Here is a 14521-nt window from a genome sequence, read left to right on the forward strand (position 1 = left end):
TAAATGGGTCGATTGTAGCCTATTTAAGGATTTTACTATGCTGCTTTAAGACAAGCCCAAGCACCAAAGGTACTAGGACTTATAGCACGGTATAGGCACAGTTTTGATCGTGTCACGTCGCGACCAGAATTTAAAAAAGCACCGAAAACTATCCCATTTTATCAGCGTTTCTGTCTGCACAGAGTACGGTATTTTTGCGTTCTGTGCTACTGAAAGTTTGGCAATGGAAAGCCCATTTATTATTTAGGTAAAACTCTTGGCAGCCAAAACGCTAGTAGTGTGGTTATATACAGTTTGCCGTTTAAATACTTAGAAAAATACTTAGCAAAAGTCTAAACATCTTTTACATAGTAGCATAATAACACAAACACAGTATATTCCTACGTATACGTTTATAAAGTACTGTATTCTTATTCAGAGTTGTCTGGAGTGCCATCTAATAGCCAGACTGAAGTGAAATTTGGTGTTCCGATAGTTCCCATTAATGTCAGAAAACATAATTCATATATCCCTTACCGGGGCTAGAAATGGTGCTGTCACTGACGTATTTTCCGTGTTGAATTGAGCAGGCTGTTTTAAATGAAAAAAGGAGAGACTAGAAACACAGCTCTCTCGTAGGAGGGTGTTGCATTGTTCACATAAATTGTGAGGTTGCTTTTATGTATAGGGTAGCAATTTAGCTTCGAAAATACCAACCTCAGAATAATAATCCGAAGATATTTGAAAAATCTCTCGATTTCTCAGATATCTTTTGATTAAAAATAGAGCTGAAAGCTGTTACCAAAGGCTTAACACGGCAAGGGTTGTAGGGTAGCTCCTTTGAACAGCGATGAGACATATCAAGGTGCTTCGGTATTATCCGCATATTAAGTTTTGTACGGATAGTCACCGTCCTTCAGCCAAACCTTTTTCCTTTCTTCCCAAGACAACAGCGACCTTTCTGCATGATAGGGATGATATTTAACTGATTTTTTTTCTACATTTCTCATTGTCACGTTGAGGACTCAATATGACCACTAGAATGCGCTTCAAACAGCTCTAAGTAGAAAATTTAATTATCAGTTTGCTGTGTGTGAATATTCGATAAAAATTCGATCTGGGAACAGATGGAGCAACTTACTCCTCACAGCTGAATTTAAGTGTCTCTAAAAAACTGTCTTGAGGGATCTCCATCTGAAGGTAATGGTGAAATTATGAAATCTAATTTTTTTTTGTATTCCTTATAATTTAATTCATTCGGTACATATTTCCAAATTTTTTAGTATAGTACTGGTCCTAATGAATTAGTCAAGAATATGTAACCTTGTGATTTTAGAACGTTGAGGAGAACATGAACTCATTCACCGAAACCTCCCATAAATAAAAGCAAATGAAAACAAATCATGCCGAAAAGTACTGATAGCCGGCATAATATTTCTACTAAAACTATGTCGATTGTGACGTTTTATTTTGCCCATTAAATTGAATTCTGCTAATCTAATTTTAAGTCGTTGCTTACAAAAAATCATTTCATTCTTTTTCAATTAAGCATGAATTTTAAATGCATTTTCTTGACATTCAGTAGAGAGTGAATAACAAAACCTTTCTTATTCACTCTCTGCTGAATGAGAAACAAGTGTACAATGAGGCTAATCTACTCTTCAGAGATCGAAATATTTCGATTTTCCTGAAAAGTAGTTTTCTGTAAAAAATGTTCCTGAGTTAAATCTAACATTTTTGTAGGGAGGGTGAGAGAAGGGTGTTCGGGTCTGTATTTGTGTGTGTGTACATCGGTCAATTTTGTTTGGTGAGGGGAAGAAACGCCCCCCTCACAGGACTCTGCCCAAGATCGACTAACTTGGTACTGAAAGAAAAAACCTCTGGAAACTCGTCCATTGGGATTTGAACCCAGGTCGTTTTCAATCAGTAAGCGCGCTGCCGCTGAAGGCACTACCTACCGAGTCCCATCCATAGACTCTAACTTCGCTTACTTGAAGACGGCGTTCAGGTACATTACAGATGATAACGGAGCTTGGGTTGCTTGGCTAGAAATGTAGTCAGAAGATCTACGTGGAAGTTATTTATTGGACAATCCATACTTAAAGGAAAAATCAAACATTTATTTCTTATTCTGTTTATTTTTCTCGATTATTACTAAATTACACAATAATCAAAGAAACTTTTCCACGGAATTTGTATTTCTTTTGTGAAAACAAAAAGTTACAATTTATTAGTCATTCCTAGATGATATATTATCTATTTATAATTGGCAATAAATGATAAAGATAGCAGCCCTTCACCGTGTTATTTCATAAATGAACGAAAATATTTCAGTGCATACGTGTTGTAGACAGCAAATATTTGATGGTAGACGTTAATTCGATTTCAAGATATTTTATGCATAGATTTTAGTTACATATTGACATAACATTTGATACGGTTTGCCGAATGTATATTTCTATTAAAGTATTCGTCAGTTGTGGTAAGAGATTCCAAACCACCTCAGTGTGGTGGTTTTTAATCTCTTGCCAAATCACCAAACTGAGGTGTATGTGGGCAGTGTTGCAGACTAATCCACAAAATTCAAATGTAGTTCACACTTTACAATCAAAGAATTGGAGTGATGAGTTCTTTAAGCTTTACTAGCCAGAAATTTGTGGCTCTCGATTCTTTTTTGGTTGAATATTTTATGTGTGTGAGGGTTGGGGGGGTACAGCAGCAGCAGTGTCAATTTGTTGGCGTTTGTACGAATTAGAAGGGCCTTCCTAGGGAATGTGGCACATATCATTATCCTATAATGATAATTAATAACAAATGTAATACAGTTATACATATAAATCATATAATGAACAATACAATAATATCAGTAAATAACTAAATAATGTGTATTCTTCTTGATTTTCTTATTGAAAAATCGTTGACAATTTGAGAAATTAAGGCAGAACTAGCCAAACATGTGTAGTGAATAGATTGGTGGAATGGGAAGTTTTGTTTTCTCTAATGCTATATAAGCTTGCTTTCTTGTATCATATGCCTCTACCAATGCTAAAATATTGAAACTGGAACCATCGTTTTCAATACTAATCAGACTCAAATTTGTTAACCTTTCGTGCGTTATTGTTGATCTTAAGTGGTGTGGTGAGAAATATTCATATTGCAATCGAAACATTGGGAAACATAGCAAGCTGTATACGTTAGCACTAATCATATATTAAGAGTAGGAGACCGGCGGAATTACTTAACAAGTACAGGTCAATGTTGAAAAAAAGCTGTGAGTTAGGGTTGAATTTGAAAGTGTCTGCAATTCTGCCCAAACACGATAGGAGGGAGTATATGATGAGAGCCTTGTCGATCAATTCGGCCCTGGAGAGATTGTGCAAGGCTCAAGGGATATAATTTTTCTTTCCTGGTCTGTGCTTGTTAACGGGAGAGACTGCTTCTACAGAGATGGGATACACTTAAATAGAAAGAGTGCAAGAATATTTGCTGATGCTATCGAGGCAGTGTTAGGTGGGTCGAAAAACTGCTAGCTTGGGAGAATACACGGACTAACAGATTAACAGTAGCCACAGGCAGAGGCGAAAGCGATTCTTGCACTACCTCTATTGGAATGAGCAGCAGCCTGGAAAACAAGGCAAGATGCAGTGGATTTCAGAGACATTGCGGAATACATGGGCTGTGTTAGGGTAGCTAAGAATAGGAACACGTGTATGTATAATTGCGTGTACACCAATGTTTGTAGTTTGGTAAATAAATTTGATGAATTTGAGGTGGTCAAAACATCAAAGGCAGATACTGTTGGGATATCAGAGACGTAGTATCACACGGATATGAGGAATGCAGCAATTGAATTTGGGGAGTACAATGTGTACAGGAAGGATGCGTTATGCTATTAGTTAAGAAACACATAAAATTCGAGGAAGTACAGCCGGTCGACATGGGTGGACGGTGCAGTGCCGAGTCAGTCTGGTGACATAAGCACTGGAAAAGCAAAATTGAGAATAGGAGTGTGTTATAGGCCCTCAGACTCTGATGAGTATAATAAACAACTGTACAGAGGAGAAATAGTGGGCCAATAAATCAGAGTGTTTTTTAATGGGAGATTTTAATTTCCCAGATATTGACTGGAATATGTGGATTGGTCACTCGCATAATAGCAAGGCTTTTGTGGATTTATTGGATGATTGTTTTCTCTGGGAACATGTTCGGGAGGCGACGAGAAGGAGTAAAACTCTTGATCTGATTATCAGTAGTGATTCTTCATACATTAATACTCTCCAGATAAATAAACCACTAGGTGGCAGTGATCACAGTGTGCTGAAGTGGGATTTACTGAAAGAGGTAACTACCATCAGGGGTAAAGTGAAAGGTTTTTTGCTTTCGTAAAGGTGACTATGGTGGTCTGAGACATTATTTAAATTCTATACGGTGGGACCGTATAATAGAAAAATAGATTCCTAGAGTTTCACTTTTGTTAAATGCTTTCATTTTAACTACTTATAATTTTCGGGTGACTTCTGTTGTATAAATCATCGATCAATTAGTTCAATTGGTCCGTGTTTGCATAATTTAGTTAGTAACATATTCCCGTCTGCCCAGGCCTTATTCGTGCGATTACATCTATCATGTGCACAGTTACTATTCGGTCAAAATTAAAGCACATCGCAACTTGGTTCATTTATAAATAAATCCAAACAATAACAGTGGAATCCGTGTTATCAAATTTCTTTAATATGTATTGCTGCTATATTTCTGAATTATATTGCTTATGGGCTGGAAATGCACATATTAAATTCCTCTTTGTTTCAGAATTGTCCAGCAGTAAATCAGTTAATCTCTGTATAAATTGCCAGTGGAGCTCTTTCTAAACTCTGTTCTTCATTCCGTCTACCTCTTTTGCCTGCTTTTGAAACCATGCCATTTTCTTCTAAAGACAAATCTGTGCTGTTACATTAAGGACCTCCATAAAGTTAGTGCTCTCAGACCAAATACAGTTCACGAAATGACTCCATTATTTTTCAACAGAGCACTAGTATAACCAAGGAAAATTTTGATATTAGTAGTTAGTTCACTTGGTCGCAATAGATCACTTAACTTTTTCTCAATCATTCTACCGTAGCTCTTTTAAAAACTGATTGAGAACTGTTGTTTTGTTACTTTTTTTACACTCCATAATTCCATTTCTTTTTCTCCCTTATACAACAGCCGATTACCAAGAAAAGGGGCAGAAACAGATCTGTGGTATTCTTTTTTTTTTTTTTAATGAAAACCCCAAACATGAGCGATTTAGTACCTATAATACTTAGTTCCGTGCATTGCTTGATGGGTGAGAAGATGAAAGAAGATAATTGTTTACATTAAACTTTAAATTCTGTAGATTTTATTTATCAGGAAATACGGATGAAGGAAGGTTGTTCCAGAGAACGGAATTTGAATGAATAAATGAGGAAGAGTAATCATCGTTGGTTCTGTGAGTTTGAAGTTGAAATGTAAAAGGATGTTGTATGGTTGGGCAAGTTTCGGACTGCTTTGGAAAAAAAAGCGGGAATTATGGAAGCCAATTCAGAAGAACAGTGCTCATGGGAGTATCTGTAGAAAAGGGATGCAGCAGAAACAGAACATCTATGAGACAGAAAGTGGAGAGACTCTGTTAGGGATGAGTCATTAATTAACTTAACTAAAATCTTTCTAATGGAATCTGTAAGCCCGAGAGAGAGGGTTTAGGGCACCGCCCCAGATGTGGGAACAATATTCCATGGTAGGGCGGATTTACAATTTACAGAGAGAAGAGCAGTTTGAAAGAAACGAAACGCCGAGAGCGAAAGAGAAAACGCCGTTTTTTAGAGCAGAAGAAGCAATATATAAGCATTCTTTTGTTAGATATAACACAGGTTTCAGAAGGATTTAAACAACTAAGTTATCTTTGCCCCACTGGAGAATTACCTGGAGATCAGCATTTAAGGAATTGGTAGTGGATATTCGAAAAGTTGAAGCCGTTTGTGAAGGGCAAGATTTCTCAAATTGTAATGTGGAATACAATATGCTATCATAAGCAAAACTATGGATAGGATTTCCGTTCAATGGAAGAAGTTCAATAAATATATGAGAGGGAACTGAACCTTGGGGAACACCAGAATTAGAGAAGTTAGAAGACAGAGAGCCATCTACTATCACCCATAATGAGCAGTCAAGAAGAATACTTGATATCCAGTTACAAAAAATGGAAACTTTGAATTCAGTAAGGCTTTTGATATTCTTGCACATAATAACGCCGTATAAACTAGAGCAATGTGACATTGAGGGCAAGTTACTGCTATGGATCAAGTGATGTTTAAATGAAAGAAGACAGAGTGGGGTTATCATTGGCACTGCTCTTTGGGGACTACCCCAGGGTTCATTGCTGGGCCCATTGTTGTTTTCAATATTTATTAATGATATTGGTGAAGGTATATCAGGCTTAATGTCTGTTTGCAGGATGGTTAACGATAGTAATCATTGTTAGCTACTGCAACAAGGTCTATAGGATAATTGTGTGAATGAGCTGAGAAATTGCAGTTGAAGTTTAACATTGACAAAGGAAAGGTAACGCATTTGGGTAGCAGTAATCCCAGCGTAACTTATCAACTATGTATTAGGGCCAGGTGCCGCTTGTGGTTTCCCACATCTGCGCCATATATACACTGTGAAGAAATAGAGAACATGAAATGACAGAAAAGTGTTGTGTTGAATACTTAGATTTGTGTTGGGTTCTATTGGGTGTCCTGGAATTTGGCCGCAGGACCCTTAGTGGAATCCCACGTTGCCCACACACACCGCTAGGAGGTAGCCAGGCTACCCATTATTCTCTGACTAGTCTCTGCAGGGTCGCCTAAGCTTCCTGACAGAGACCAATATAAAAAAAAAAAGAGAGAGTTAGAGCGGGTGGGGTTTAGAGTCAAGAAAAGGGAGAGACAGGTAGAAATATGGGCGATTAAGAAGAAGAAGAAGGCATCCCCCCAGGTACAATGGAATACATCCCTCAGGCGAAAATAGGGGATGGGAGTGGAGAAAAGGTGCCGTGCAAGAGCACAAGCGTGATCGCCATTTGGCACAATCTTCTTGCTCTTCCCATTCAGCTCCGGTCTTGATGTCCAGTTTGGTAGTTAAAGTCCTATCTGGTGATCTTTTTCTAAATCAGTAGGGATATAAATAGGAATGCAGCTGTGGTTGTCCTATACTGGATCTTCTCAGATTTAGTGCTGGTATAGTCTCATTTGCTGGTAGGCCACTGCATTGATTCCCAAAATATAGGTGGTTGTCTTCTCTTGGTTTTGATTATGATCCGGATAGTGACTATATCCATGGTAGGTTCTTCCGTCGTGCGAATAAGTCTTGTGCGTAGCACGTAAAGGCAATATAGTCTTCTTTTTCGAGGATATGCTGTTCTTGGTTTTTAGGAAGGTAATGTATCCTACTCAGGAGGAGGCATCTCAAATCTTCATATATTTCGCACTCGTACATCAGGTGGTCCCAACTTTCTAGTGAACCACGGAGGCATTGTGGGTTTTCGTTGATCCCGAGTACAGTGAGCTTTCCTCTGATAGATTCATGGCCAGTTAACAAAAAGGTGACGTATAGGCCAGGGGAAAACAATGCGAGGGATTTCGGGTATACTGTTGTAGGAGTGAATTTTCTGGTGACTTCTCCTTTTGTAGACTGTGCCCATCTAGACTGCCAGACCTGCTGCAAGTATGCAGTTGAGGCGCTTCTTCTCGGCCTTGGTGTTATTTGAGGGGTCAGTGGTAAAATCCAGAGAGGAGATGGCTTTACCTTTGGAAAGCATATAAAGCAAACCACATTTGACTATTTCTAAATCTAGAGGCAGCACACAGGCCAGCACTTCAAAGGCATGTGTTCTGACTATGCAGCAGGTCCGGGTGATGGTGAGCAGGTTGTCGCACTGATTCGAGTCAAGCTTCCTCTTGTTAACTGCTGTGGTGGCCTTTGATAACCAGATACCGGATGCATAGGTGATTATGGGGGTGAACATAGCCATATAGAAGATGGTGAGCGCGCATCGCTTCAATCTCCAGTCCCGACGTACGATTCTTGTCACGAGTGCAGTATATTTTCGAATCTTGGTATGTAGATATTTCCCCTTTGGATTTTGATTTGTGGTGGCCTCACTACGTTCAGAGAGCCTTTAAGCAGGATGGAATTTGTCTTTACTGGTGAGATTTCCAGGTGGTTGTGCCAGGCCCAGCCCTGTAAAGTGCCGAGTGCCCTATTTGCTGCAGCTTCCATTTGGGATCTAGTATCAGCGGCAAGGGTAAGGACTAAGTCGTCTGCATATGCTTGAGATTGGACATTCTGCAGGTCTGTGTTCATGAACTCATCAAGTACGATGTTCCATAGTAGGGGGCCCAGGACAGAGCCCTAGGGACATCATCTCTAGATTTGGCGCATAACTTTGTTATACTGGTGTCCTGACGGTTATGCTCTGCTGTGATAGATAATTTTTTATGCTTTGGTACAGGTTGCCAGGGAGATTTGCTGTACGCAGTCTGCCGAAGACGCTTGCCCACAAGAGTGCGTCAAACGCCTGAGCAAAGTCTACTGAGATGGCTAAGAAATATTTTCTGTCCGTGCTCTTTGCAGCTGCAATCATGTTCTCCAGGGCATCAACAATGGATCGACCCTTTCTGAATCCATATTGATTTGAGGTTAGTAAGTTGGCATTGTTGTAATCTGTTTCTATTCTTTGTCTTAGAAGATGCTCAAACAACTTGCTTATTACTGACAGGAGAGTGATGGGTCTATAGGAATCTGGTTGATCATGGGGTTTGCTGGAATTTTTCAAAATTAGCCTGATGTTCGCCATTTTCTAGCCTGTTGGGAACCATCCACCCTGGAGGCAATGGTTTAAAGAGATTAAGGAGAAGCTCTGGATTGTACTCCGCCACCTTTTTCACAATTTCCAGTTCTAGCAAGTCTAGTCCCGGTGACTTTCTGTCTCAAAGTTTTGATGCTGCGATACTGTGAATGAAGGCTCCTGCTGTTGCGTAGTGTAACTTTTATTGTCTTCACACAGTTGCATTTGCTGCGGAGTGGATGGGTACAAAAAAAATTAAATTATTATTTTAGGGTTCCCGGTAATTGAATACATTAACCCGTATTTGTGTCTATAAATTGCGTGTGTTCTATGGTCGATTTGCCTGTTTTGCTGGACGAAAAAACCGGGAAAAAACCTTGCTATCTACGCCTGAGACCAACTAACTCAGTCATGGAGTGAAAAAAGCCCATTAAAGTTCCTCGCGTCATCGACAGGATTCGAAACCCGGGCCTTTTTCAACCAGTGTGGGGAGGACGGTGACGATACCACTGTGCTACCGCGCAGACAGTGGAAAATGAAAAAGAACTAGAGTAATTGTTCATTCAGATATGGGCCTCTCCGTAGCCAGGTGGGCAGAGCAGCAGTGTGTAGCACACGCTTCTTGATTAGACCGGGATTCGAGCCCGTGACCACCAAATATGGAGGATGCGGAAAGGTCAGGGAATGACCACCACATATCCCCGGAGCAATATGGCCTTAGTTGCTAATGCTCCTAAAAACCAAAGAACAACAACAACAAATCATTCAGATATAAAATTCTCTGAACAGTGCAGACATGCCACCAGAACAGCACATGGGGTTTTGTCAATATTATAGAGAAACTTTGCTAGCAGGCATAGGGAAGTGATTATTCCTTTGTACAAGGCCATGGTAAGGATGCATCTTGAGTATTGTATATAGGTTTGGAGACCTCACTTTAGGAAGGATGTAGATCTGCTATAACGGGTGCAGTGAAGAGCAATCAGATTGATGAAGATAACACAAGGCTACTCTTACCTAGAAAGAGTAGCCTTGTGTTATCTTCATCAAGGCTACTCTTGCCTAGAAAGGCTTCAGTTCCGTAAATTTCAGCCTTTGGAGACTAGACACCTGCAGGGTGATCTTATTGAAACGATTAAGGCCTTTAATGGATTGACTAAGCTGAATGCCTATGGCATTCTTCCTTTTGCTGAGATTGTGCACATGAGGGTGCATAAATTTAAGTTGAGTAATAATGTTTACAGTAGAGATGTGCAGCAGTTTGCCTTCAGCCAGCGGATGGTTGATTCTAATATATTCAAGGAAGAACTGGACAAATTCTTGGAGGGTATGGATGGGAGAAGTGTATAATATTTTTTGGCTGATGCTATAAAATCTTGCTTTCTTGTGTCGTTTGCCATAACTTTAACTAATATACTTTCTAATATATAAAAAAATTCATCTTAAAAAACGAAAGTGATTTTGATAACTTTCTTCGGTTTTCAAAGTGTTAGTTTGGTTTAACAGATGCTTCACCCTTGCACCTACCAGTATCATGCGATTATATTATCACTTGCTGTTTTGTAACCCAGCACACACTGAACGGAATTTGGAGTATGATGTGAATACTTGCTAAAGATTCGTTATTGCACATCAGGTGCAGAGTGGCTATAGTTTTCGTTTCCTTATTTTCAGCGGTATTACACTACAAACGTTATTGGCCCGGGCCAGTCCGCTGCTTCATATCAGATCAAAAGCGGCCTAAAATAGCTGCCACAGTGCATCCTAGTTAATCCATGCTGTCAGCAGCCGCTTCCCAAAATCTAACGACATTTTTATTATTAGTAGTCATAATGGTGCAAGGAAGCCTGAGGCTTATGCTGCACTAGCCAAAAAAAAAATTTCGGAGTTACCCTGAGAGAGTGTGTGTGTGTCAGAAGTAGAAAGGAGTCACCAAGAAAGAGAAGAAAGATGATATCCAGTCCAGGATCCTGGGTCTGCTAAGCCCATACTCACCAGATGTGAGCCCCTGGTGTTAATTTTTTCATTTAAAGGTGAGTGGGAACCGTTATTTGTCGTGGTGCCGTCTTTCAATACTACTGCTTGCAAACAGAAATAACATTGTTCATTTTTCGAATAGATTATCTAACATCATGTTTTGCTGCAGTAGTCGACCCTTAGTTTCATTAATGATAAAGATTTTTCCTCGGAATGTTATCGTCATACTATTTTCTTTGTGAACGATTGTCCCTATTTCCATTCTAAATGGAAATAGTGAGTAAATGTAATCAGTTGAATATAACATGGCGTGCACATGATTTGAAAAACACTGCTTCGTGATGTGAATGTGTACTGTATTTAGAATTATACCAGTGTTACAGTAAATAACCTAAAAAAAAAAAGGCAACTAAGGCGGAGCTTATCTGAAACCACTTCTTGTAATAAAATGATTTGCTGTCTGGGGTGGCGCTGCATGTTACTTCTTGACATACGACAAACTCATGAAAGCTGTTCGGTAGTATTGTGTTATTAGCACAGGAGTGCGCAAGATGTGTAACGCAATGAAGTATATCAAGTGAGTGTATTTTATTCTCATTATTAATTGTTTAATTTTGTAGGGTAAATGTTCCTTGACCGATTTTCTCGAATCGGTGACGAGCTAATAAACGGAACGGAATACAGGAAAAATCCTAGTTTTCGAAGAACATCATTATGAGCTAGAATTTGCAGCCAAAAGACGAAGTTAAAGGTACACTAAACAAGATTTATGAAATATTGTGCAGTCATATTTGGTAAAATGTAAAAAAAATATATATTTTCTTAGTCTTTTTTTCCTCATTTCTTTTGGTGTTATTTTTAACGTGTGAAGGATACTATAACAGCTTAGATGATTCCGTCAATTCATATTATTATTATCATTAGCCATATGGTGCAACGAAGCCCTAGGCTTTTGCTACACCAGCCAAAAAAAAAAAAAAAAAATTTGAGTTACCCTGAGAGAGAGAGAAGTAGAAGGGAATCATGCTATCCAGCTCAGGACCCTGGGGTTGTATAGGAATTTTGCCAGTAGGAAATGATTGCATTTTTACAATTAAACAGTGGTTTAGAATGCACTTAAAGTACTGTATACAGGTCTAAAAGCCTAATTTTAGAAAGAAACGGATATGTTGAAAGGTGAAGAGCAAAAATCTCATCTTTATATATATATATACACACACGAGTTGTGACAATAAAGTTTCAAGAATAATTCAATTAAAAATTTTATTTTGAAAATTATACAGATGTGAGGCCATTTCCTTCAAAGCAGTCCCCTTCAGACTGTACACACGCATTCCAGCATAGGTTCCATTGATCATAACATTTCCGGTATCTGTTTTAATACCCGCATTACATTACCCTGAATTTCAGAAACTGACTGAAAATGCATTCCTTTCATGGCTCCTTTTTTTCAAGAAAATAAAAAGACGTCACAAGGAGACAAATCAGGAAAATACAGAGGGTACTGCAACATTGTGATCGATTTTGAAGTTAAAAACTCTTTCAGTACAGTGGCGGAACCCCAGGGGCTCACATCTGGTGAATATGGGCTTGGTACACCCAGGGTCCTGAGCTGGAAATCATCATTCTTCTCTTTCTTGGTGATTCCTTTCTACTTCTCTCTCTCACAGGGTAATTCAGGAATTTTTTTTTGGCTGGTGCAGCATAAGCCTTAGTCTTCCTTGCACCATATGGCTAATAATAATAATGTGTGGGAGCATTGTCATGATGTAAAATCCATGACGAAGCAATTTCAGGTCAAAATTGTGAAGATGATTTGGAAATTTATTTCAAAGAATGAAAGTAAAGAAATTAGTGTAGTGATTTTGCAGTTGAACTATGAATGAATGGTGTTTGGCACGCTTTCTAAATAAGTTTGGAAAAAAAAAAAAAAAATCTATACCACTTTTAGTGATTATTGCTCATGGAAATATCTATATATATAAAAAAAAAAAAAACGTGTAGTGGAAACTGTCTGTGTGATAGAACGGAGGCAATCAATGTGAGATGAGCTGATAGTTATTGTAAACTGCTCAAATGAGATTAAGTTATCACTTTAGGTACGGGTATAGTATTTTGTGTTGAGATTTGAGCAGAAAATGATACTCCTGATTTTAAGAATACCTAAGATTTGCAAAAACAGACTTGCCTAATGCGAAGTTATTTTCTGTGGGGACTTTAAATTTCCTTTCACAGCTGCACATATTTCATATACAATCAGCCCCTTAAATGCCAATATGTACATCTTTTTTGGTAAGACATGAAACTTTTTTCTTTGAACTATTGATAATACTTGAATGCTGATATGTATAGCATATGATGCAAGGCAAGCTTATACAACATCAGCCAAAAAAAAAAAAAAAAAACCTTCCCATTTTGCCCATCCGGTCACTCCTAATGTTTATCTAGTTCAGCCTTAAATTTATTTAAGCTATCAACTTCCATACAACGGATGGAAGTATGTTCCAGCAATCAACTACCTGCTGGCTAAAGGTAAACTTCCGTACATCTATTCTACAACTGTCTTTTCTCAATTTGAATCTATGCCCCCTCAGGCTCTTAGTCTAAGCAAGTGGAAGTATCCTGTCAGCATTGAGACTGCTCAAACCATTCAAGACCTTATACACCTCAATCAGATCACCTCACAGGTGCCTAGTCTCCAGATGCTGCAGCTTGCATAACTTAAGCCTTTCATCATGAGTGTACCCCTTTGTTCCTCTTCTCTGTACTCGTTCTAGCAACTCGAAATCCTTTTTAGAACGAGTACGAGTATAGCCCCATCTGTGGAGGGCAGGAACTATTTGTTTTCACTGACTAATTCCCTGACTAAATTAAATTTTCACTGACTAAATTTAATTTAACTAATTCCCACTGAATCTGGTATTTAAGTGGCTGGTAGTGTATGTTTAGTTTGAAAATGTTATTCAGTAGCCTCATAAATATTTGGGGTGGATTGGAATTAAATTTGCTTGTATAATCTGCAAAACAAAAGAAAAACAGGAAAAGAACAAAGTTCACTTTTTCTGTTCTTGTGAATGGTATTATGTAAACTTTGAAGCGTCAATGTGTCAGTGAGATTGCCATCTCCTTGTTGTTCCCTGTAGACGAAAAGTTCATCAACGTTGACACCTCAGCGTTTTTTCATGTTTATTGAGGAGGTGAAGTTTTTGTCCAATTGAAAGAACAGCCCTTCCATTTTAACAGATGGGCAAAAATAAAAACTACTATAAAATGTTTAAATAAATCATACTGTAGTAAAGGTAGAGGCTATGGTTTCTGAGAAATTCAAAGGTCTTATGTCCTTAGGAATATTACAATGTGAACAAACAACATCAGTAATGGATTACATATATTTCTTTGTCATCTGACTTTCTCAGTCTGTAGAGACCCTGGTTAATAAAGAGTTTACCTCATGTTCAGTTGAGAAAAAATTATTTAAGTTTCCAAGAAGAAAAATAAAGGATGTGGAATATCAGAGCACATATTTGCATAAATTTTACTCGTGAAGTGGTGGAGTTAGTAAAATGGCTTACAATTGCAAAGCCAGTAGTGGAGATCAATAGAAGGGTTTTAAAAAAATTTATTGAGATTTTGTATTATATGAGGGCTTCTTTAATAAAAAATGATCATTAATTTTTCATGAACAACTGTACTGCTTGATATTTCTAACTGAGC

The 14521-nt window shown here is 38.4% G+C and overlaps 1 protein-coding gene across 5 annotated transcripts in view; it reads left to right on the top strand.

Annotated features, from left to right (window-relative positions):
• Nucleotides 1–14521, top strand: part of Idi (Isopentenyl-diphosphate delta isomerase) — a 90349-nt gene that overhangs the window by 19657 nt on the left and 56171 nt on the right. For 2 of the 5 annotated variants that reach the window (XM_090381598.1, XM_090381625.1), the window contains exon 1: nt 11297–11384. The exons of 2 other annotated variants lie outside the window; for them this stretch is intronic. In XM_090381598.1, coding sequence (XP_090237724.1) covers nt 11359–11384 — 26 coding nt within the window. In that variant the 5' untranslated portion in view covers nt 11297–11358. Of the gene's footprint in view, nt 1–11296; nt 11385–11427; nt 11559–14521 lie in introns of those variants that run through there. One more of the 5 variants, XM_090381605.1, reaches the window with a different exon arrangement.

This window comes from Mastigoproctus giganteus, chromosome 1 (assembly GCF_048544385.1).
Source record: "Mastigoproctus giganteus isolate SK-2022 chromosome 1, ASM4854438v1, whole genome shotgun sequence".
Lineage (NCBI taxonomy): Eukaryota > Metazoa > Arthropoda > Arachnida > Uropygi > Thelyphonidae > Mastigoproctus > Mastigoproctus giganteus.